Source organism: Crotalus tigris, unplaced genomic scaffold, assembly GCF_016545835.1.
Source record: "Crotalus tigris isolate CLP2741 ecotype Arizona unplaced genomic scaffold, ASM1654583v1 scf7180000017968.19369539983:2297261, whole genome shotgun sequence".
NCBI classification, from domain to species: domain Eukaryota; kingdom Metazoa; phylum Chordata; class Lepidosauria; order Squamata; family Viperidae; genus Crotalus; species Crotalus tigris.
In genome coordinates, this window is record NW_024096750.1 from 1,150,640 (window position 1) to 1,172,053 (window position 21,414).

Sequence of the window (21,414 nt, forward strand, 5' to 3'; positions counted from 1 at the left end):
ATTCTGGGAGTTGAAGTCCACAAGTCATAAAAGGGCCACGTTTGAAGGCCCCTGACTTAGAGCACTCAGAATGAAGGCATAATCAGTACTGACAATCAGTACTATGGTTGTCTGATAAGATTAAATTAGATTCACAAACCTCTCTCCATGGATGGATGGATGGATGGATGGATGGATGGATGGAAGGAAGGAAGGAAGGAAGGAAGGAAGGAAGGAAGGAAGGAAGGAAGGAAGGAAGGAAGGAAGGGATCATAGAACTGCATAAGTTCTCTAAGACGTTATCCATAAGAAAAAAATACACAATTATTCTTTTTTAACAGGAAAACATATCCACCTGAAGAAGCTTCTTAGATGAGAAAGCGAAACATCTTCAAGGACAAACAAAGAAAGTCAGTTGCCTTTTGAAAAAATATCGTTGGGACAACCATGATCTGGATGATTGAGAATCTCCATGGATATATCCAGCTGAAAGTCTATTATAACTTTACCAGCATTTCAGGATTAAAAGTTACTTTCCACAAGGTTTTTGTTTTTCTAAACGTAGAGAACTAGCTTCTATTTAACACTTGGGTTTCCATGGTAGCCTGGTGAACTATGCTTTAAATCAGCAGATGGTTGTTCTCAATTCAAAACAGGAGTTGGCAGCCGCCCAAGTCTTTCAAGTATTTCCTAAGGCTTCTATGACTGTAGAAAAACAGGTTTAGAGCAAATGTACACAATAGTTTATTAAAGACAGACTGCATGTAAAGTAATAAAGTCATAACCTATTTACATTAATCTCCAACATGTTCTGACACTGGGCCCTACCCACATTAGCCAGTTAGAAGTCCAACTAAATTTCTCATTGCTTGTAACAATACAGCAATATAACCTTTCCAGGAGAATAAAAATGGTAACAAAAGAAGTAACGTATTTTCTTATTCAAAGCCAAATAGGAGTTTTAAGCTCCTTTGTAAGGAAATGTCAAATTCTTGATTTAGACAATGTTGTTGTTGTTGTTAGTTAGTCGTGTCCGACCCTTCGCGACCCCATGGACAACGTTCCTCCAGGCCTTCTGTCCTCTACCATCTTCTGGAGTCCATTTAAGCTTACTCCTACTGCTTCAGTGACTCCATCCAGCCACCTCATTCTCTGTCGTCCCCTTCTTCTATTGCCCCCCATCTTTCCCAGCATTAGGCTCTTCTCCAAGGAGTCCTCCCTTCTCATTAGATGGCCAAAGTATTTGAGTTTCAACTTCAGGATCTGGCCTTCTAGAGAGCAGTCGGGGTTGATCTCCTCTAGGACTGACCGGTTTGATTGCCTTGCAGTCAAGGGGACTCACAGGAGTCTTCTCCAGCACCATAGTTCAAAGGCCTCAGTTAACAAGATCAATTTCCTGACTTTCTCTACAAGTTAATCAAGTCTGTACAAACTATTCTTTCTCCTCCGTGTCTTAGCTGGAAGCATTTAGGGGGAAAGGGAGGGGGAGGTTTGATGGTCATAATTTAATGTACTATCAATCGTTTTTTTTTTTGTAATTTGCTATCTTGTAAAAATTTGGAGGTAGTGACAGATTTTATTTTTCTGGGCTCCAAGATCACCTCAGATGGGGACTGCAACTGAGAAATTAAAAAGACGCTTGCTCCTGGGGAGGAAAGCTATGGCAAATCTAGACAGCACACTAAAAAGCAGAGACATCACTCTGTCAACAAAAGTGCGTATAGTCCAGGCCATGGTTTTCCCAGTTGCAATGTATGGCTGTGAAAGCTGGACCATAAGAAAGGCTGAGCGCCAAAGAATTGAGGCCTTTGAACTCTGGTGCTGGAGAAGACTCCTGCGAGTCCCTTGGACTGCAAGGCGTTCAAACCGGTCAGTCCTAGAAGAGATCAACCCCGACTGCTCTTTAGAAGGCCAGATCATGAAGTTGAAACTCAAATACTTTGGCCACCTAATGAGAAGGAAGGACTCACTGGAGAAGGGCCTAATGCTGGGAAAGATTGAGGGCAATAGAAGAACGGGACGACAGAGAATGAGATGGCTGGATGGAGTCACTGAAGCAGTAGGTGTGAACTTAAATGGACTCCAGAAGATGGTAGAGGACAGGAAGACCTGGAGGAACATTGTCCATGAGGTCGCGATGGGTCGGACACGACTTCGCAATTAACAACAACAACAAAAAATTGTCCTTTATGAATATTCAGCATAAATGCTTGAGGAGGAGGGTATTCAATGAATCTGCCTTCATTGGATGCAGGATTAAAGGTGGCTTTGGAGATAATAGCCATCATGATAACTGACCAGATTATTGCAAGCTGAAGTCATAGTTGAGTTCAAACGTCAGATCTGGTATTTGTCCTGGAGCATCTGGGGGTGCTTCTGCACTCGCGGAGCCTGCTCAAAGAATAGGGAGCAGCCGTGGCCAGGAGGGCCATTGCGCGACTGCGGATTGTGCGCCAGTTACACCCTTTCCTGGACCAACAATCCCTACTCACGGTCACTCATGCCTTAGTTACCTCCCGTCTTGACTACTGCAATGTGCTCTCCATGGGGCTGCCCCTGAAGAGCATCCAGAAGCTCCAGTTGGTACAAAATGCAGCAGCCCGCAGTTTTGTGCAGACCTTGGTGTGCACGTGTATCACCTCTCCTGTGGGAGCTGCATTGGTTGATCATTTGCTTCTGGGTGCAATTTAAGGTGCTGGTTGTCACCTTTAAAGCCCTTCGTGGCTTGGGACCGGGTTATCTGAGGGACCGCCTCTTGCCGATCACATCTACCTGACCCGCTAGAGCAGTGGTTCTCAACCTTTCTAATGCCACGACCCCATAATATAGTTCCCCATGTTGTGGTGACCCAACCACTTATACATCACCGGGTGCCAGGGGGGTGGCCAAAGAAAATGGGAAAAAAATGGCGGACAGCCTTGTTTGGCGACCCCCGTGAAATGGTCGTTCGATCCCAAATGGGGTCCCGACCCACAGGTTGAGAACCACTGGTCTAAATCATGGTTGTCCAAAAAGCCAATAGAATAAAAGGGAGTAGCACAGCTAAGGAAAAGGGGGAAAAAATGGCGGACTGTGTTGTTTGGCGACCCCCGTGAAATGGTCGTTCGACCCCAAATGGGGTCCCGACCCACAGGTTGAGAACCACTGCGCTAGAGCCCATTGCTCAAGTCTGTCAAGATCTTTTTGGATCCTGAGCTGGTGTTCCGGGATGTTAGCTATTCTTGCCACCTTCGTGTCATCTGCAAATTTGATGATTTCTCCTTCTATTCCCTCATCTAAGTCAGAAACTTGTGGTACCCCACTGATTATGTCCCTCCATGTAGATATTTAATGTGGAGAAAAGCCAGGTTTTACACCTGAGTAGGAAAAACCAAATGTACAAGTACAGATTAGGCTAAACCTGGCTCCAAAACAGTAATTTTGAGAGGGACCTTGGAGTCCTAGTGGACAACCACTTGAACATGAACCAGCATCATTCAGCAGCCAAAAAAGCTAATACAATCCTTGGTTGTATAAACACAGGCATAGAATCAAAATCACGTGAAGTATTAGTGCCGCTTTATGAAGCCTTAGTAAGGCCACACATGGAATACTGCATCCAGTTTTGGGCACCACACTACAAAAAAGATGTTGAGACTTTTGAAAAAAGTGCGAAGAAGAGCAACTAAGATGATTAAAGGCCAGGAGACTAAATATATAAAGAACAGTTGCAGGATTTGGGTATGGCCAGTATAGAGAAAAGAAGGACTAGGGGGAACAAGATAGCAGTATTCCTGTATTTTAGGGGTTACCCCAAAGAGGAGGGGGGTCAACCTATTTTTCCAAAGCGTCTGAAGGCAGGACAAGAAACAATGGATGGAAACTAATCAAGGAGAGAAGCAACCTGGAATTAAGGAGAAACTTCCTGACACTGAGAACAATTAACCAGTGGAACAGCTTGCCTTCAGATGTTGTGGGTCTTCATCACTGGAAGTTTTTAAGAAGAGAATGGACAGCCACCTGTCTAAAATGAGGCAACCTTGGCGCTTTTATGTAGGCAACCTTGGCTCTTTTATGACCCGTGGGGTAGCATAGCTGGCTCAGGAATTCTGGGAGTTGAGGTCCACGAGTCATAAAAGAGCCAAGGTTGCCTACCCGATATAGTATCTCCTGCTTGAACAGGGGGCTGGGCTAGAAGACCTTCAAGGTCCCTTCCAGCTCTATTCTAATTCCGATTCAATTGTATAACTGTCTCGGGACTTTTGAATATTTATCACCAGAAATGAAATGTTCTGTTTAGTGAAGATAAAGATGAAAACGTCTGCAAAAAACAACCAAGCTCAGAGAGCACCATGGACTCCCCAGATAAAGCTCCTGAGGCAGCTTCTTTCCTGTTCAACTGGTTTGACTTTTCCTTGTGACATTCTGTCTGAGTGACACATAACAAAGTATCTCATTACAAGGTGTCTCATTAGCTCTTTGTGTCTGGGTGTGATAAAAGTATATTGTCCTCAAGGAATACCTGTATGGAGAAATAAGTTTGTCATCTATTGCTCCCTTTGAGCTCCATAAAAAAAAGAGTAGAATGCATTAGGGATTTTCTAAAGTATAGGTAAAGATATAGCTATATCAGTCAAGGCATAAAAAAATTTTTCCTCCAGACTTCAACTGTATATATTTAGTTGGTTTTTTTTTTAAACCACCATTCATCCCAAAACTGCTTCTTGGATGAGAAGCAAAACGTGTTCAAAGAAAAACAAGAAAGTCCAGTTGCTTCCTGAAAAACCATCTGTGGTATAAATATGCACTGGATGACTGAGAATCTCCATACAAAAATCAGCGTTCGGCGATTGGTTTTAACGTAATGGTTAAATAACATTGATACGGCTAAGACTTTATCAGGAATCTGTATTCTCATATCAAGACAGCATGCATAGGGGGATGGGGTGAATAACTGCACCTGATCTTAATCAAAAGGTCAAGAAGTGATAAGACACCCTATAGAGCAGTGGTTCTCAACCTGTGGGTCGGGACCCCATTTGGGGTCGAACGGCCATTTCATGGGGGTCGCCAAACAAGGCTGTCTGCCATTTTTTCCCCTTTTCTTTGGCCATGCCCCTGGCACCCAGTGATGTATAAGTGGTTGGGGGTCACCACAACATGGGGAACTATATTATGGGGTCGCGGCATTAGAAAGGTTGAGAACCACTGCTATAGAGCAAAAGGTCCCAACCTTTCCTATACATCGCACCCCCAGAACGCTTCTGATATATTCTCGCACCCCTCACAAAAGTTCGAAATAACGGCAACGAATTATGCATATACAGTATAATTTTGAAAACCCAAGTTTCGCACCCCCTGGAATATCGTCTTGCACCCCCGGTTGGGAACCCCTGCTATAGGGTGAAAAAGCACACTGCCTTGTTACAGAAGGGGCGTTGACTTACCTGAACGCCTTTTCTCAGCATGGAGATGGATAATCCACGCAGTGGGTTGAGACTGTATTCCTGGCCAATCAGATCAGTCAGCCAAAGTTGCCACGCCCCGTCTTGGACCATGATCCTTTAGTCTTGACTCGAGCGCAGCCATTGACTGACAGTAAGACGTTTTGGCTCCACTAAATAGACCCTATTATTCTAGTCTATAAGGGTGGGTGTGGATTATCCATCTCCGTGCTGAGAAAAGGCGTTCAGGTAAGTCAACGCCCCTTCTCCAGCACTGGAGATTGATAATCCACGCAGTGGGACATACCAAAGCCTATTGTCCCTTGGGTTGGGGAATAGACTGGTCCCGTGTGCAACTTTGGTCTAGCACCTGCTGGAGAACCCTCCTACCGAAGGAGGCCTCTGCAGAGGAGTACCTGTCGATTTTGTAATGACGAATGAATGGAGAGGGCGAGGCCCAAGGGGCTGCCCTGCATACCTCTTCAATAGAAGCCTGCATGGCCCATGCTGCTGAGGTGGCAGCACTCCTTGTGGAATGGGCTGTGATATGCTTGGGGACTTGCAAGGACTCCGCCTGGTATGCCCCAGTGATGCATGCCCTAATCCACCTACCGATGGTAGAGGACGAGACCTTCCGGCCCCTAGTAGCAGGGTGGAAGGATATGAAAAGCGCTTCCGAGCGTCGGAATTCCGCTGTGCGTGAAATGTAATGTCTTAGTGCCCTGCGTACGTCCAAGGTGTGCCATTGTTGTTCCAGGGGATGAGCTGGGGTTGGACAGAAGTCTGGTAGGACTATTTCCTGTGATCTGTGAAAAAGGGAGTTGACCTTTGGAATGAATGAAGGGTCTATTCTGAGGACTACCTTGTCCCTGTGAAAATGGCACAGGTCCTTCCTCATTGAGAGAGAAGCTAACTCGGATATCCGCCGAGCTGACGTGATGGCTACCAAGAATGCTACCTTATGGGTCAGCTAGCGAATGTCACATGTTTTGAGTGGTTCGAAGGGCGCTCTGGTAAGAGCTTGTAGTACTCGTGGTAGTTCCCACGATGGATACCTGTGCACGGTTGGCGGTCTGATGTTTGAAGCCCCCTTGAGGAAGGATCGTATTAAGGGATGCTTGCCCAAGGATTCACCGGGGCTGGCAGAAAGTATAGTTGAGAGGGCGGCAATTTGCCTGCGCAGGGTGTTTGGCGAGAGGTCCCTCTCTAGGCCATCTAGAAAAAATTCTAGGATCTTGGGAATTGTGATCCCTTCGAGTAACAATTCCTGTTTAGAGCACCATGATTGGAAGCTTCTCCACGTGGCCTCGTAGATACGGTTCGTGGAGGGGCGCCTTGATGCCTGTATGACCCTAATTACACCCTGTGAGAAAGCCCCCTTGGCTAAAATTGACCGTTCAAGAGCCAGACGGCTAGTTGTAGCCATTGTGGCTCTGGGTGGGAGATCTCCCCCTGCTTGAGGGAGATCCTCTCCGGAGGAATCCGCCATGGATTCGTGCGGGAGAGACTCCTTAAGTCTGCGAACCAAGGTCTCCTTGGCCAATAAGGGGCCACAAGGATTACCTCGGCCCTTTCCCGCAGAATCTTGCGTACTACCGCCGGAAGGAGAGGTAAGGGTGGAAACGCGTACAGGAGCCCCCTTGGCCATGGGCTCCGTAACGCGTCCGTCTGCTCTGCTCCCTTGGATGGGAATCGGGAGAAGAAGCGAGTTAGGTGGGCATTGGAAGGAGAGGCAAAAAGGTCCACCTGGGGAAGCCCGAAGCGGTGACAGACCTCCCTGAAGATCCTCGGGTGTAGTTGCCACTCCGAGTGATCTATTGTTGATCTGCTCAACAGATCTGCTTGGATGTTTGCCTCCCCCGATATGTGGTCGGCCTTTATGGAGGCCAGATTTTGTTCCGCCCAGGCCCCCAGTAGGAGGGCCTCGGCCGAGAGCGAGCGAGAGTGTGTGCCCCCCTGACGGTTTATGTGGGCCTTGGCTGTCACGTTGTCCGTCAGGACCAGTACGTGCCTGCCTTTTATGCTGCTGTGAAAATGCCTTAACGCTAGGTGAATAGCCCGCAGCTCGAGCCAGTTTATGTTGTGTCGGAGATCCACCGCTGACCAGCGGCCCTGTGTCCACTTGGTCCCCAAGTGGCCTCCCCAGCCGAATAAGCTCGCATCTGTTGTGACTACTACTCTGTCTGGTTCCCTGAAGGGGGACCCCCTGAGGAGAGCTGGAGATAGCCACCACCTGAGGGAGTGTCGTACTCTCAGAGGTATGCCTACCCTCTTCCGGGATGCACTGATTTGTTGTCTCTGAAACGGGAGCATGAACCATTGCAGTTCTCTTGAGTGCAGCCTTGCCCAAGGAACTATTGCTATGGTCGATATCATCTTCCCTAGCAGCTGGGAAAGGCAGACCAGCGTCACTGACTGACCGCGGCTTACCTGTTTTACGGCTTTCTTTATGCTGCTGAGGCGTTCCTGTGATAGGTACACCTTGCATTCCTTTGTGTCTATGACCGCTCCCAGATGGAGTATTCTCGTAGTTGGGGTTAGATGGCTCTTTGGAAAGTTCACCGAGAAGCCGTGGTCCTGCAGCATTTTTATCACTAACTTTAGGTCCGCCCGAGACTGCTGGGCGGACGATGACTGGATTAGAATATCGTCCAGGTAGAACTGGACTCTGACTGGTACGTTTCTTAGTTGTGCTGCCAGAACCGCCAGAATCTTGGTGAACACCCTGGGCGCTGATGACAGGCCGAATGGAAGTGCCCTGTATTGAAAATGGTGCCCCCTGTAGGCAAACCGTAGAAAGCGGCGGTGAGCCAGAGAGATAGGGATGTGCAAGTATGCCTCCGTGAGGTCGATCGATGCCAGAAAATCCCCTTTCCTTACGCTTCCAAGGATGGAGCGTAGTGTCTGCATTTTGAATTTGCGGTATTTTATGTAGAAATTTAGCCTTTTCAAATCCAAAACGGCTCTCCAACCCCCCGAGGGTTTTGGGACCACGAAGAGGATAGAATAAAACCCCTGGTCTCTCTGGTTCATAGGCACCGGCTCTACGGCCCGTATGTTTAGAAGGTGCTGAACGGCCTCGTTCATGAGCCTTCTCTTTGTTGGGTTTGTGGGACAGGGGCACGGGCGGAAGCGGTTCGGGGGCTTTGAGAGAAAATTCTAGAGATAGACCATGACGTATGGTGTTCCTGACCCATACGTCCGTGGTGGTCTCTTCCCACTGGGGAGCAAACCCTGCTAGTCTGCCCCCTATGGGAAGGTCTGGGCGGGAGTCATCTGGTACGGCGGAAGGGGCGGTTGTTCCCCCGAAAGGGCCGTCTTCCCTGTGTTTGCCTATGTCTTGTGTTCTGTCTGTCCCCCTGTCTTTCCCTATCCTGTCTAGCTTGGAAGGGTTGGGAATTTTGAAAGTAGTTGACCCTGGCTTCCGTACGAAAGGATTGTTTCCTTCCCCAGGAGCCGGGTCTCTTGTCCTGCCTTTTAAGCATGTGTTTAAGGACCTTGCGCTTGTCCTTGTTCTCTGTCAGGTATTGCGTTAGTGCCTCACCAAACAGCTTTGCCCCTTGGTACGGAGCCGAAGCCAATTTCCACTTGGATTTGGTATCCGCCTGCCAGTTCTTTAGCCAGAGGATGCGCCTGCTCGTGTTGTTTGCCGCCATTGCCTTGGCTGAAAACTTGGTCGCTAAAAGTGTTGCGTCCGACGCATATTCCGTGGCCGCTACCATTTTGCTCAGTTCCTGGTGAGTGCGTATATCTTCCATGGGAACCCGGCCCTGTAACTCACGGAGCCAACCAAGTGTGGCTCTGGTGAAAAAGGACGCGGAGGTAGACGCCCTGGTAGCCCAAGCTATTGCCTGGTGCGTTCTCCTGTAGTTGGACTCACTCTTTCGGTCCTCGGCTTTAAGAGCCTCAGCAAAATCTCCTGATATGGACGTGTCCGATATCAGGGGACCTATGGGTTCGTCCACCACCGGTACCTCCAATGTTCCCTCTAGCTCCCTTGCTACGTTAAATAGCTTCCTCTCCGCATTGCTAGGAAGCGGTAGGGAGGTTGGCGCTGCCCACTGTTTCCTTATTGTGTTTAGGAACATGGTCGGGCAAGGTATGCGGTGTTGGGTGGTTACCTTTTCGGCGAACGTCGGCTCAGCCTCCGTGTCAACTGTGACAGGCTCCGCTGGTGTCCCATGCCCCAAATGGGCTGTGGCCTCAGCCTTGCGCAGAATAGTAACAAAAAGAGAAGGGTTAAACAGGCCGCTGAAGGACGGCCCTTGAGGTGAGGTGTCCTCCTCCTCCTCAGACATTTGAATCCCTTGTGACGTACCTGGCTGGTCCAGGTAAACTTCCTCAGAGACCGACGAGTCTGAGACGGAGGAGAGGTCCTGATGGTCCTCCGTTTCCTCCCGATGCCTCGTTCTAAGTCCTAGAGGCTTGGCTTTTGAAGTTTGAGCCCTGGCCTCAAATGCACAGTCCACTGCCTGTGCTATTAGGGTAGCTAGCAGATCCCCCGTCAATGCAGGAGGAGTGACCATTGCCTGCAACCCTGCAGGTGCTGTGGTTAGCATGGTCCTCGGGGTTTCCTGTAACCTCCGTGGGGAGGGGGATCGGGAGAGCGATGAGAATTCGCCTATCCCACCCTCTGTTTGGGACTGTGATGAGCTCCCTAATGACCAAATGGCCCGTGGTAGATCAGGACCTATTCCCCCATTCTGCCTATTTTCAATTCTGGCCCTTTCTAGAATAGATAAATGATTCTCATGAAGATCTTTCCAATGATTGAGGGGAGGCTTCTTCCCAATTTCAATTTGAATTTGTGACAGTGGCCTTTTTTCAGAACAGATTACAATTTTCAGTTTTCATGTGATGGGGATCTTCTCTATGTGCCAAAAGAGTTGTAACTGAATCAGATAGATTCCATCAGTTATGAAAAACCTGACTGTAACTCCATTTTTCAGTAAAGCACTTCAGCTGCTTTATCATTTTTCAGTAGCTTTCTTGCTTTCTTCCATCATCTACTGTAGGCTGTTTCCAAAACCTGATTTTCTGGCATTTCTGAGTAGTGGATGTGCTAGTGGTATCTGCAACTGTTCACAATAGTACAGTTGCTTGAAAACTTCTCCAATTCTAAAGCCGTTCGTTTAAAGATTATATAAGGGACCACTCAAGGCCAGATCCTGAAGTTGAAACTCAAGTATTTTGGCCACCTAATGAGAAGGAAGGACTCACTGGAGAAGAGCCTAATGCTGGGAAAGATTGAGGGCAATAGAAGAAAGGGACGACAGAGAATGAAGTGGCTGGATGGAGTCACTGAAGCAGTAGCATGAGCTTAAATGGACTCCAGAAGATGGTAGAGGACAGAAAGGCCTGGAGGAACGTTGTCCATGGGGTTGCGATGAGTCAGACACAACTTTGCAACTAACAACAATTGATTTAATTTTATGTGTTGGAGAACAGTGAGGAATGTATGGCTATTATATTATTGTGTAACAAAATGTTCTACACTCTGCTTTTAGTTAACCTCAAACTTCACCGTCAAATCAACTATGCAAAAAACCTAAGTTATTTGCATTAGTCAGCCAGGTCTACGTACTTATTTGAAATCCGTTCTTGCATCTGGGGTTATATGGTTGGACACAAACTTTTGGCATTATCATAGACATCATCGGAGGGTTTTTCAAGTTCATTTCATCAAGCAGTATCAGATTTGCTAACACTATTTGGAATACCTGTTTATTTACTAGTTCAGCCAGTTTTGACCAGTTCTATTTATTGAACAAACTATCTGAGGCTTTACATGTTGGAACTTAAGATTAATTTTTGCATAATCAGTATCTCACATTGCACATATATATTTGATAGACTGGAATTGGGTATAGAAGAAGTGCATAATTTATGTGCCCTTGCATAAGGTATTGGCTGCAAATTATAATATCCAGTATCATTTTCATTCGCTTCATCTATGCCCAATTTTCCAAAGGTTCCTTCCCAATTTATCCAATCTACTCCCATATGGGTATAAATATCATCTTTGACAAGGTTAAGCTGATGCCCTCTATGCATTTTCATCACCAGAATAAAGCAATGTTATTTCTTCATTACTGGTTGGTTCTTGAATGGTTTTGGTCTCTAATCCAGTTAGTCCCAATTCAGATATCACTTCTAGTGACATTTTGTGATATGGTTGTTCAACAATAATTTCTTTTTAACTGACATCCAGTCATATATTTCAAACGGCTGTTTGGATGTCCAATTTTGGCTTAAAAATATATGCTTTGTTCTAGCCAGTTTCAAACTTTTCACAGCAGCCGGAATGTGTCTATTTTCCAATCTGATACAAGTTGCCCCCAAAGAAATACTATTGTGGGAAGTCAGCCCCACCCAGAGAAGGAAATATTAAAAGGGCAGAATATTATATTTCCTGAAAGGATCTCAAACAGGCAGAAAAGCATGCCCAGTTTTTTCTTAATAGCCCCAAGTCTCCCTCCCCCAAGCAGAAACCAACTCTGTTGAAATGCAGATGTAAATAATCCAAACAGGAAGGTTGGAGGCCCCCAGCTAGAAGCTTAGGAAGACAAAGACACCTAAAATCTACATTGTTGTTGTTGTTGTTGTTATTAATTGTGAAGTCGTGTCCGACCCATCGCGACCCCATGGACAATGTTCCTCCAGGTCTTCCTGTCCTCTACCATCTTCTGGAGTCCATTTAAGTTCACACCTACTGCTTCAGTGACTCCATCCAGCCATCTCATTCTCTGTCGTCCCGTTCTTCTATTGCCCTCAATCTTTCCCAGCATTAGGCCCTTCTCCAGTGAGTCCTTCCTTCTCATTAGGTGGCCAAAGTATTTGAGTTTCAACTTCATGATCTGGCCTTCTAAAGAGCAGTCGGGGTTGATCTCTTCTAGGACTGACCGGTTTGAACGCCTTGCAGTCCAAGGGACTCGCAGGAGTCTTCTCCAGCACCAGAGTTCAAAGGCCTCAATTCTTTGGCGCTCAGCCTTTCTTATGGTCCAGCTTTCACAGCCATACATTGCAACTGGGAAAACCATAGTCTGGACTATACGCACTTTTGTTGGCAGTGTCTACATACCCCACCCAAACTCTAAGACAGGACATAATAGGATTAACCCACAGATATCAAAGGGGCACACTCAGACTCAGGTCAAAATAAATGATACACGAAGCCTCAAACAGGAACAGGAAACAACTTCAACAGCCCCAGAGGGTATAAAATCCTACTCCCTACATATGCTCCCTCTCTTTTCTTCCAGAGCCATCTTTCTGTCTGGCTCTCCTCTTCAATAAACTGCAACCTTCTTTCTAAAGCAGTCGCCATGTTGTTTATTCCCAGCTTGGACTGAACCATGATGAAGACTTTTCCTTCAACGCTATTTTCATATCTTAGTTGTCCTTTGCTCATAGATTCATGCCTGGTTTTACAGTCTCTTGGCAGGGAGTCAACTCTCTTCCTTGACTCTGAGCTTAATAGCTGTGGCTCTACTCTTTTCTTCAAATATATCTTTGGAGAAATGATTACCTGAACAACTGAATGTTGGTTTCATCAGAATGTATTTATTTATTTCAAAATGTTTCAGACTCATCAGGGTTTTCTTTTGCCTAATTTAGACTTCTGTGAGAAAATTGGGAGAAAAGGCTTCCATCAAGGCTCCCATGTAGGCTGCTGTTACGTAAACAAGGGTGTTCCATGAGCTGTATGCCTGTCAGCAGAACTTTTCAGCAGGTTGTAGGTTAGGTTATCATCTGTGGGTTCTGTTTTGCACGTCTGACCAAATCTAACAAAGGCTTTTCTTGGGCTTCCGAATGACTTCAACATCTGGAAGACCAACTTGACTTCAACAGTTCCATATAACTTCCACTTCTTAATGGAGTTTCTCCCAATTGAAATTGCTAATTGTAAACATTTATAGATGTCTTTCATACCTCTCCCACTTTCCTAAGAGTGAAAAAAAATATGTTCAAATGCTTAGAGAGGTTCTTAATGTAGTTCAGGATTGTTGAAAGCAGACAAAACAACAATGACACTCTGAGAAATTAGAAGGGTCAGAGTAAATCAAAAACCTTTTAGGGCCTGAGTTCCATATTAGAAAAGTGTCCAAGGTTTTATATGTGTCATAGGGATCAGATCTTAATTTGAATCTCCAAACAACAATTTGCAGATGTATATAATGCTAAACGTTTGTCCATGTAGAGGTAGTATGTATTCACTTAGGGATTCAACAAAATCTACTAGTTGTCCAACAATGCCTAAATTTTACATGCTGTTGTAGTTAATTGCCTTTACCATTATTAAATTTTTCTAATTGCTAAGAGGTTTACAGAAAACATAATAGAAATAATACAGACCTCATTGGGTTTTAAGATAAATTTAAATCATAATAATCCCAATAAATTTACAGCATTTTAACGTAAAACCTAATTAGAGCATAAAGTAACATCACTGTGTAAGAACAGTGTAATATAATAAGTCACTTCCTTCTGTACATCAAATGCAGTTAAGCAAAGAAGGCAATAGTGGCTTGCTATCAACTAAACTATCATTGCTTAAAACTATCATTTTAGAGCAGACATGTCAAACACAAGGCCCGGGGGCCCGTGAAGTGGTTTCATGTGGCCCATGAAGCCATCCTGGAAACAGTGAGGGAACGGGCCCCTCTGCTTTGGCCCTGGCCAGCCGAGAGCCAATGTACAATTTTGTGGTGGCCATCTATGCTGAAACACATTCAGTCTTAGCTCCATAAGCCTCCCCTCCCGCGCATGGCCTGAGAGGAACAGTGAGGCTCCTCCAGTGGACCATGCCTTGGCACTTGCCCTGGTCCCATCCCCTTCTGCCAGAGACCCTCAGATCTGTCCCACTCCTGCCCAGGCCCCCACAGGCACCCTTGACACGAACAATACAGAGCTGGCCACACCCACTCCATCCACGCCCACCCAGTAAGCTGCACCCATCCTGACCACACCCACCCGGCCCTCTGAGGGCAACCACAATGCTGATGTGGCCCTCAATGAAATTGAGTTTGACACCCCTGTTTTAGAGAGTCAAGAATTGGCAGACACTCCAAAGGACGTGTACATTCCATTTTAAAAAACATTTCCTTGACATGATATTCACACACCCCCCGCCCCCAATGCCCTGCAGATTGACTCCTAGTGACTTACCTGGACAAGTCCCTGCAAATTTATTGGCAAGATTTTTGGAATTTGCTTGCCACTGCTTTCATTCTGTAGCTGACAGAAAGGCCCAAGTCACCCCGCTGGCTTTATGCCAGTACTTTTACTGTCAAACTGCTGTCTCCAATATGGGGTGCTATGGTATCAATTCAAAAGCCTTTTAAAATCATAACACTATCACCCTTGGACTGCTCTAGAATCGCCATCTTGGATTCATCACTACGAAATTCCCAATGTCTAAAACACGCTTATTTACTTCAGTATATGCTTCCAATAAACAGGAACTTGCTACTTAATTACTTGCTCATATAATACTAAGGCTCAAAATGCCCTGCTTATAATAGAGGAAGCTTCTTCACTTTAAGTGTAAGTTCCCTTCACATGAATCACATAATCTTTGCAATGAATATAAAATATCTGAAGTTTTTAAAAAATCATTTAAAAAGAATTCTTTTTCATGCTGCTGCAGTGTAAAAATTGTGCATCTAAGAACAAACATTGTAAAAGATCGAGGATCTTTGTAGCAAGCGCAGAAATGCCATAGCTAGAGTGCCAAGATTGCTAGGCCACGTATTTTCCATTTAAATGATAGTTTTAATGTCCAAATCCTTTGCTAAGAACTAGAGCCACTACTGAGTTTGCACAGGGCTTCAATTTCTGGGTACTTCTTTTTAAGTCATAGCATCACTTCCAGAAGCTGTCATATCATTACTTCAGATATTTTAAGATTCATTAGGGAATAGCAATACACTAAAAAAAGATTTTTCACTCATGATAATTACTATCCATTTAAGAGGATAAGAAGAAACATTGACCTGTTATTGTCAAATGCTTAACATCACCATCATTGTGCTAATAAACAATTTTCATAAATCTGTAGATCTAAATCTGTATTAATTACTGCAACATCGTGAAATCAAACCTACCTTCTTACTTTCACATCTCACTAGCATATATTAGATTTACAGCTCACTTACATTCAGCCTAAAATCTTCTTTCAACAATACAGTCTAAAGCAGCCCTGTACAGCATGGGACACATAACCCCCCACCACTAAGAGCCTTGTATGGCTCACCAACTTTTTTAAAAAAAATAAATTTATCATCCTCCTAAAGATGCGCTCCTAAGCACCTCCAAACCTCGCCATCCACCGCCAGATCCAGTACTACCCCCACTAATGCTAGCCAACAATGAGCTGATCAGTGTGCCAGGATTTCTTTGCAGCCAACAATTATTTTTCACTTGTCATCGTAGCCATAGCCCCTTGCCTTCTATCTGTTGTGCAGGTTTGGTCTAGTCCAGTGGTTCTTAACCTTTTTGAAAGAATCGCCCCCCTTGAACCAATGAGGAAGTTGTCATCACCCCCCTCCCCCAACATAACCTCTCAATCACAACATAAGAATTAATTCTTCAATGTATGCAAACACTTTTTTTGTTTTCTTTAAAACTGTCATCAGGAAATATCGATGCAAATAATTTATTTCCAGTCTTTTTCCCAGATCTCAACTGTTTGAAAATTTTTGGTGCCACCCGTCACTTTATTCCCAAACTTCGTGATACATGTATTTCATTATTATCTTATGTAATTCAATCCACTAATAGCGAGTGATCTGATGTTTTTGTACGACAGATATGTAGTGATTCACTGTACAAAAAGTCTCAAAAGTGTCCCCAAAACTTCTCACTCCATCGCCCCCATATTGCCCCCTTTTTGTTCCATCGCCCCCTTGAAAAATGAAATCGACCCCTGGGGGGCAATATCACCCAGGTTAAGAACCACTGGTCTAGACATCAAGTTGCCCATACTACAGAGTATCCCCTACCAGCTAACTTCAGTAAGCATCTATAAAAACACAATGTTAGTTTAAAGCAGTGGTTCTCAACCTGTGGGTCGGGACCCCATTTGGGGTCGAACGACCATTTCGCGGGGGTCGCCAAACAATGCAGTCCGCCATTATTTTCCCCTTTTCCTTAGCTGTGCTACTCCCTTTTATTCTATTGGCTTTTGAAAGCCAATAGAATAGACTCTCTTGAATAGAGTCTAATTCTATTGGCTTTCAAAAGCCAATAGGAATTGTCCAGGCTGACTCTGCCCTGCTGAGCCCGCCAAAAGTCCCATTCTGCAAACGGTGCTGCACCAGTTAAGTAGTCCTCGACTTACGACCGGTTGAGTAGTCCTCGACTTACGACCAGTTGGGGGGTCGCAGCATTAAAAAGGTTGAGAACCACTGGTTTAAAGCAAAAGGAAGAATGACAACAATAGGAAAAAAAATTAGGTAGCTGAGGACTGAACGATAGAATTCTTGATGCTCTCTCAGCTTGACTGTTTGTTTGGAGAAGCTTCATTACCCAATTAGGTAACATCAGTACAAATTAATCAGTGAGTACTGACGTTAGCTAGTTGGCAGTGAAAGGTGTGGAAAGCAAACTCAGAAAGCACCAAGAACTCCATAAAAATGATAACAGCCAGCTGACTTTGGCTCATCACAGAAAGCTAAAAGGGACTAGATCTGGTTAATGCTTGCACGGGAAATCACCTGGAAATCCCACCGCCGTAGACTATCACTATATATCTTTGCCTTTATTTTGTACAATTCAAGGCAGCGAAGATAATGCTCCTGCCTCTTTTTCTTCTCGCCACAACAACCCTGTGAGGTGGGCTTGTGCACCGTTGCTAAGAAAAGCATGCAAGTGCCTCCCTCTTTGCTTCCATCCACCCACGGGGCCCCAAAGGGCACCGCCGGGAGCAGCAGCCAAGCAGGGGCTCCGGACATCCTTGCCACCGGCGGTCCTCGCCCAGGAAGAGCGGCCGCCGGCTCCCTCCCTGTCCCGGGAAGCCTCGCCAGTCAGGCTGGCAGGGGCGCCAACGAGAAGAGCCCGGGAAGAAGAGCCTCGGTCGCGATCGGCTCAGAACCGACGTTGCCAACCCGGCACCCACTTCCTCCCGCTACTTACACAACGACTCGGGAAACGATGCACGACACCATGTTGTCTCCCGAAGGGCTGGGCCTCGGATTCTGCCACCGCCCCCAGAGCGCACACCAGCCGCAAAAAGCCTCGGCCGGACCCGCCCTTCCCGCTCGCCGGCTCCTCACCCCGCCGCGCCTCGAATGGCTCCCAAACGTTTCACCGAAGACAACAGAGCCCCGCCCTCCCTCGCCTCAGTCGTCACACCAGGCGTAGGCCACGCCCCCTCGCCACGGATTGGGCCCTGTCGTCGCCGGCCTTCCTCCGCCGTCCGCTCAATCGGCGGAAGTGCGCATGCGCCGGGCTTTGCTCGGGGAGGAGAGAATGGGTAGGTAACAGGCCGGGAATCTGCGCAAGCGTAGCTTTTTTCTCTTTGTAGGTTCATCACGCGTAGGGTAAATTCCTTTTTTCTAGGGGTTTAAATCCGGCTCTTTAGGGGCGTAGTGATGGTTTGATTGTTTACTGTCTTTGTCGTTGACTTATAATCCCATCTTTTGAACAGTTTGCATAGGATCCAAAGCATTGGCGTCGCTTTCGCGCAAGACTTGCTTCTCGCGGGGATTTCCCCCCCCCGGCTCCATCCATTGGCTGATTTTTCTCAAAAACTGGGGCGGGGGAAGGGAGGAAATTGGAAAAGCGAGCGAGGTCGGCCTTAGCAATCGAACCAGTGCAAGATGGGTTTTATGTAACATTGACCTGCGTGCATCCGGCAAGCGCTTTCCCACTGAATTACAGGAAACGCGGTGAGGATACTGCTTTCTTTCAGATAAATGACTTCAGATAGGTAAGATGACCTCTGGCAGAAAGGCATTTCTGCACATTATAGAACGCTGGGCTGGGTCTTCGATGTTTGAGGAATGCCTTTTGAGAATGGAGGATGAGAAAAACGTCAGGAGGGGCGAGGAGAGGAATCCAAAAACTGGGCATATCTGAATATCCCGAGGGGCGAGGAAAGGAATCCAAAAACTGGGCATATCTGAATAGAATAAGCAGATTTTATATATTTACATATATATATATATATATATATATATATATATATATATATATATATATATATACATATATAAAATCTGCGTATGCGTATATATATATTTATATATATATACGCATACATACATACATATGTGCATATATGCATATATGAGTTCTCTTTCCAGATGCTGGTTAAGTTTTGCTTAGGGGTATTTTTTTTCTCCAAAAGCTGTTCTAAGCTCTGCTCTCATTTTGTTGTTGTTCTGTTCTAAGATGCTACTGATAAATAGAAAAGAAGGGTAATGGAGGTAAAAAGGAGAAAGACTCTTTTGAGGTAGGTTCATATCCAGGTGACCTTCGGGATACATCCATGTGGTGTTCATAATACTCAGTAACTATTGCTTTCTGAGATTTTTAATCTCGGTCTAGTCCAGGGGTCTTCAAACTCGGCCCTTTTCTGACTCATGGACTTCAACTCCCAGAATTCCTCAGCCAGCGTGCCTAGTCCATAGCCCTTTTACTTCCTTGCATATTGTGTATCTAGCAAAGTATTAAACAAGACTTTTGCGGTTTAAGAATTTCAGAATCAGCCAAGGTCAGATTGGAGGCCTCACATGGCTGAGCTAATAATTTTGATTCTCCCATTCCTGTAATAATTTTAAAGGAACCTTCTCTTTAGATGGGCCTTACAGTAAAAGAACCCCATCTTCAGATAATATATTGAACGGTCTTCAGGGAAAATACTTTATGGATGGTATCTTGTTTCTCAAAAGCTGTGTTTGCACAACTCGCTGAAATACACAGTCTACAGTACTGACTTATATGAACCCAACCCAGGTAATTAAAGACCAGTGAGACCTGAAAGCCAGAAAATTGAGTAATTGAGATTAACTAGGGTTAAATGTCTTCTGCAAGCTAGGAGTCACTGCAGATTTCAAAATTTTTGTGAGTGGATCTTGGAATTCCATTGTCACCTGTAAGTGTTTATCTCTATTCAGATAATAATAGAGGAGTGGAAGTTAAATAGCATGAAGGTTGATATTGGAGAATACAGTGTTTCAGAATGAAGGTTGATTTCAACATGAGAATATATGAAAATTAAGATTTCCTTTATTAAATAGAATGGTGTCTTTTCCTGTAATAATTGTTTTGGGCTCCTCTGCATTTGCTGTAGTTCTGTGAACAGCTACCTGAAAAAATTAGAATTCTAAAAGATTAGAATTAGAATTCTAGATTTAGAATTGCTAAGGTGTGTTGCATCTGAAGGTAAATCTAATAGTTCTACAGAACCCTCACATCAAATAATGCTTCAAACAACTGTAAGGAGGGCCTCTTGAAATGAAAATCTGATGGCCTCAGTTGTTTGAAAATGCATGCTGCTATCTAGAAAGTAAATGTTTCTGAGATTTCAGTTCGCTAGGTATAACACATGATGAACTGAAAATTCATCTTAAGGCAATTTCTTTAATAGGCAAAGGTTGTAAAATAATTTAAATTTTAAAGCACGTTAGTTAACAAAAAATAAAGAATGAAAGAGAAAAAGGTGTGTTTGACATGAAAGGTCAGTCCCTTAACTGGGATGTAATTGTAATCTGCGGAGATAGAAAATTGCTTTGTTTATTAAATTTACGCCTTGCCTTTCCTCTAGGATATGGGTGTCAAATTTGCTGTGTCATGTGACATGTCACGACGTATCGTGACTTTTTTTGCATTGGGTGGGTACGGCCTTTGTATGATGCAACTGGCCCACGGGCCTGCAGTTTGACACCCTGCTCTAGGAGCTAAATTAAGTATACAGAGACTCTTCTATTTTATTTTTTCATTGAAGCCCACATAAAATAGATTAACCTGGAAGATAGTGACTGGCCCAGAGTCACCTGGGAGCTTCTAATCCTATGAGAGGCCTTGAATCTGGATCGTCTTAGTTCTAATCCATAAGAGAATTTGATATTTTAATAAGTTGAGAGATGTTTAGATTGTTATACATCTTTGGAAAAATAATAACATAATAGTTAAACCAAAGCTAGTACACGGTCTTATTGACCCAGTATAACATACAATCTCATGTTAATATAATCTTAATGCAATTAGCACCCTTCCTGGAGCAATAGGTATAGAGCAGAGATGTCAAACTGCCGGCCCACGATCCCACTCCATTGCCGGCAATGGAAAAAAAGTTACGATACGTTGCGGCGTTGCGAGTTTGCCATCCCTGGCATAGAGATACCTTGTTTTCAGATTTTCTAGCACTAGCATGCCCTATTTCAGTGATTCCCAGTTTAGCATCTATTCTACTGATTCTAATCTAAACCCTCCCTGGAATGAGTCAGTAGATCCCAATTATCTCTTTCTTGTCTTCCTGTGAGCATTTATTGAATGCTTTGGGGCAGGTGTGTGCCTACATGTGCTAAATGAGTCAGAGCTGGGTGTGTTAGTTACCCATAAAGTCATAGCTTGTTGTGTTAATGAGACAGTAGATTATTTGCTGTTTATATTCCAATAAACCACCTTCATTTGTTTATGAATGATAGGATTTGTTGTGTAACACGAGAAGACAGACTTGACTGTATAGATTGTGCAAAATATTTGATCGCCAGTGTGGAAACCTGAACATTTTTCTTTTAGTTACACAAATTGGTGAAGTAGACCGGAGTCCATGTTAGTCTAGGAATGTTTATTTACTATATATATATATATATATATATATATATATATATATATATATATATATATATATATATTCTATATCCCCGAGAGACTGGAACAGGAGCATGAAAGCTATGTGTGCTTTGGCAGTAAAAGTCTGGCTTGTTTTTATGCCTCCCATATACATGGATGAAAAGGAGAAGCACACATAGTAAATAGCAAGGCAATGTGGTGGGCTGAGAGA

The 21,414-nt window shown here is 44.7% G+C and overlaps 2 protein-coding genes across 4 annotated transcripts in view; one reads left to right on the plus strand and one right to left on the minus strand.

Annotated features, from left to right (window-relative positions):
* The window catches only part of REEP3 (receptor accessory protein 3), a 53,953-nt gene extending 36,229 nt beyond the window's left edge, over positions 1-17,724 (minus strand). The window contains exon 1 of the mRNA XM_039345593.1: positions 17,538-17,724. Coding sequence (XP_039201527.1) covers positions 17,538-17,569 — 32 coding nt within the window. The 5' untranslated portion in view covers positions 17,570-17,724. The remainder of the gene's footprint in view (positions 1-17,537) is intronic.
* A 160-nt stretch (positions 17,725-17,884) lies between these two features.
* Positions 17,885-21,414, plus strand: part of JMJD1C (jumonji domain containing 1C) — a 180,795-nt gene continuing 177,265 nt past the window's right edge. For 2 of the 3 annotated variants that reach the window (XM_039345598.1, XM_039345597.1), the window contains exon 1: positions 17,885-18,333. The gene's annotated coding sequence lies outside the window, so the exon portion shown is untranslated. The remainder of the gene's footprint in view (positions 18,334-21,414) is intronic. The other variant, XM_039345599.1, reaches the window with a different exon arrangement.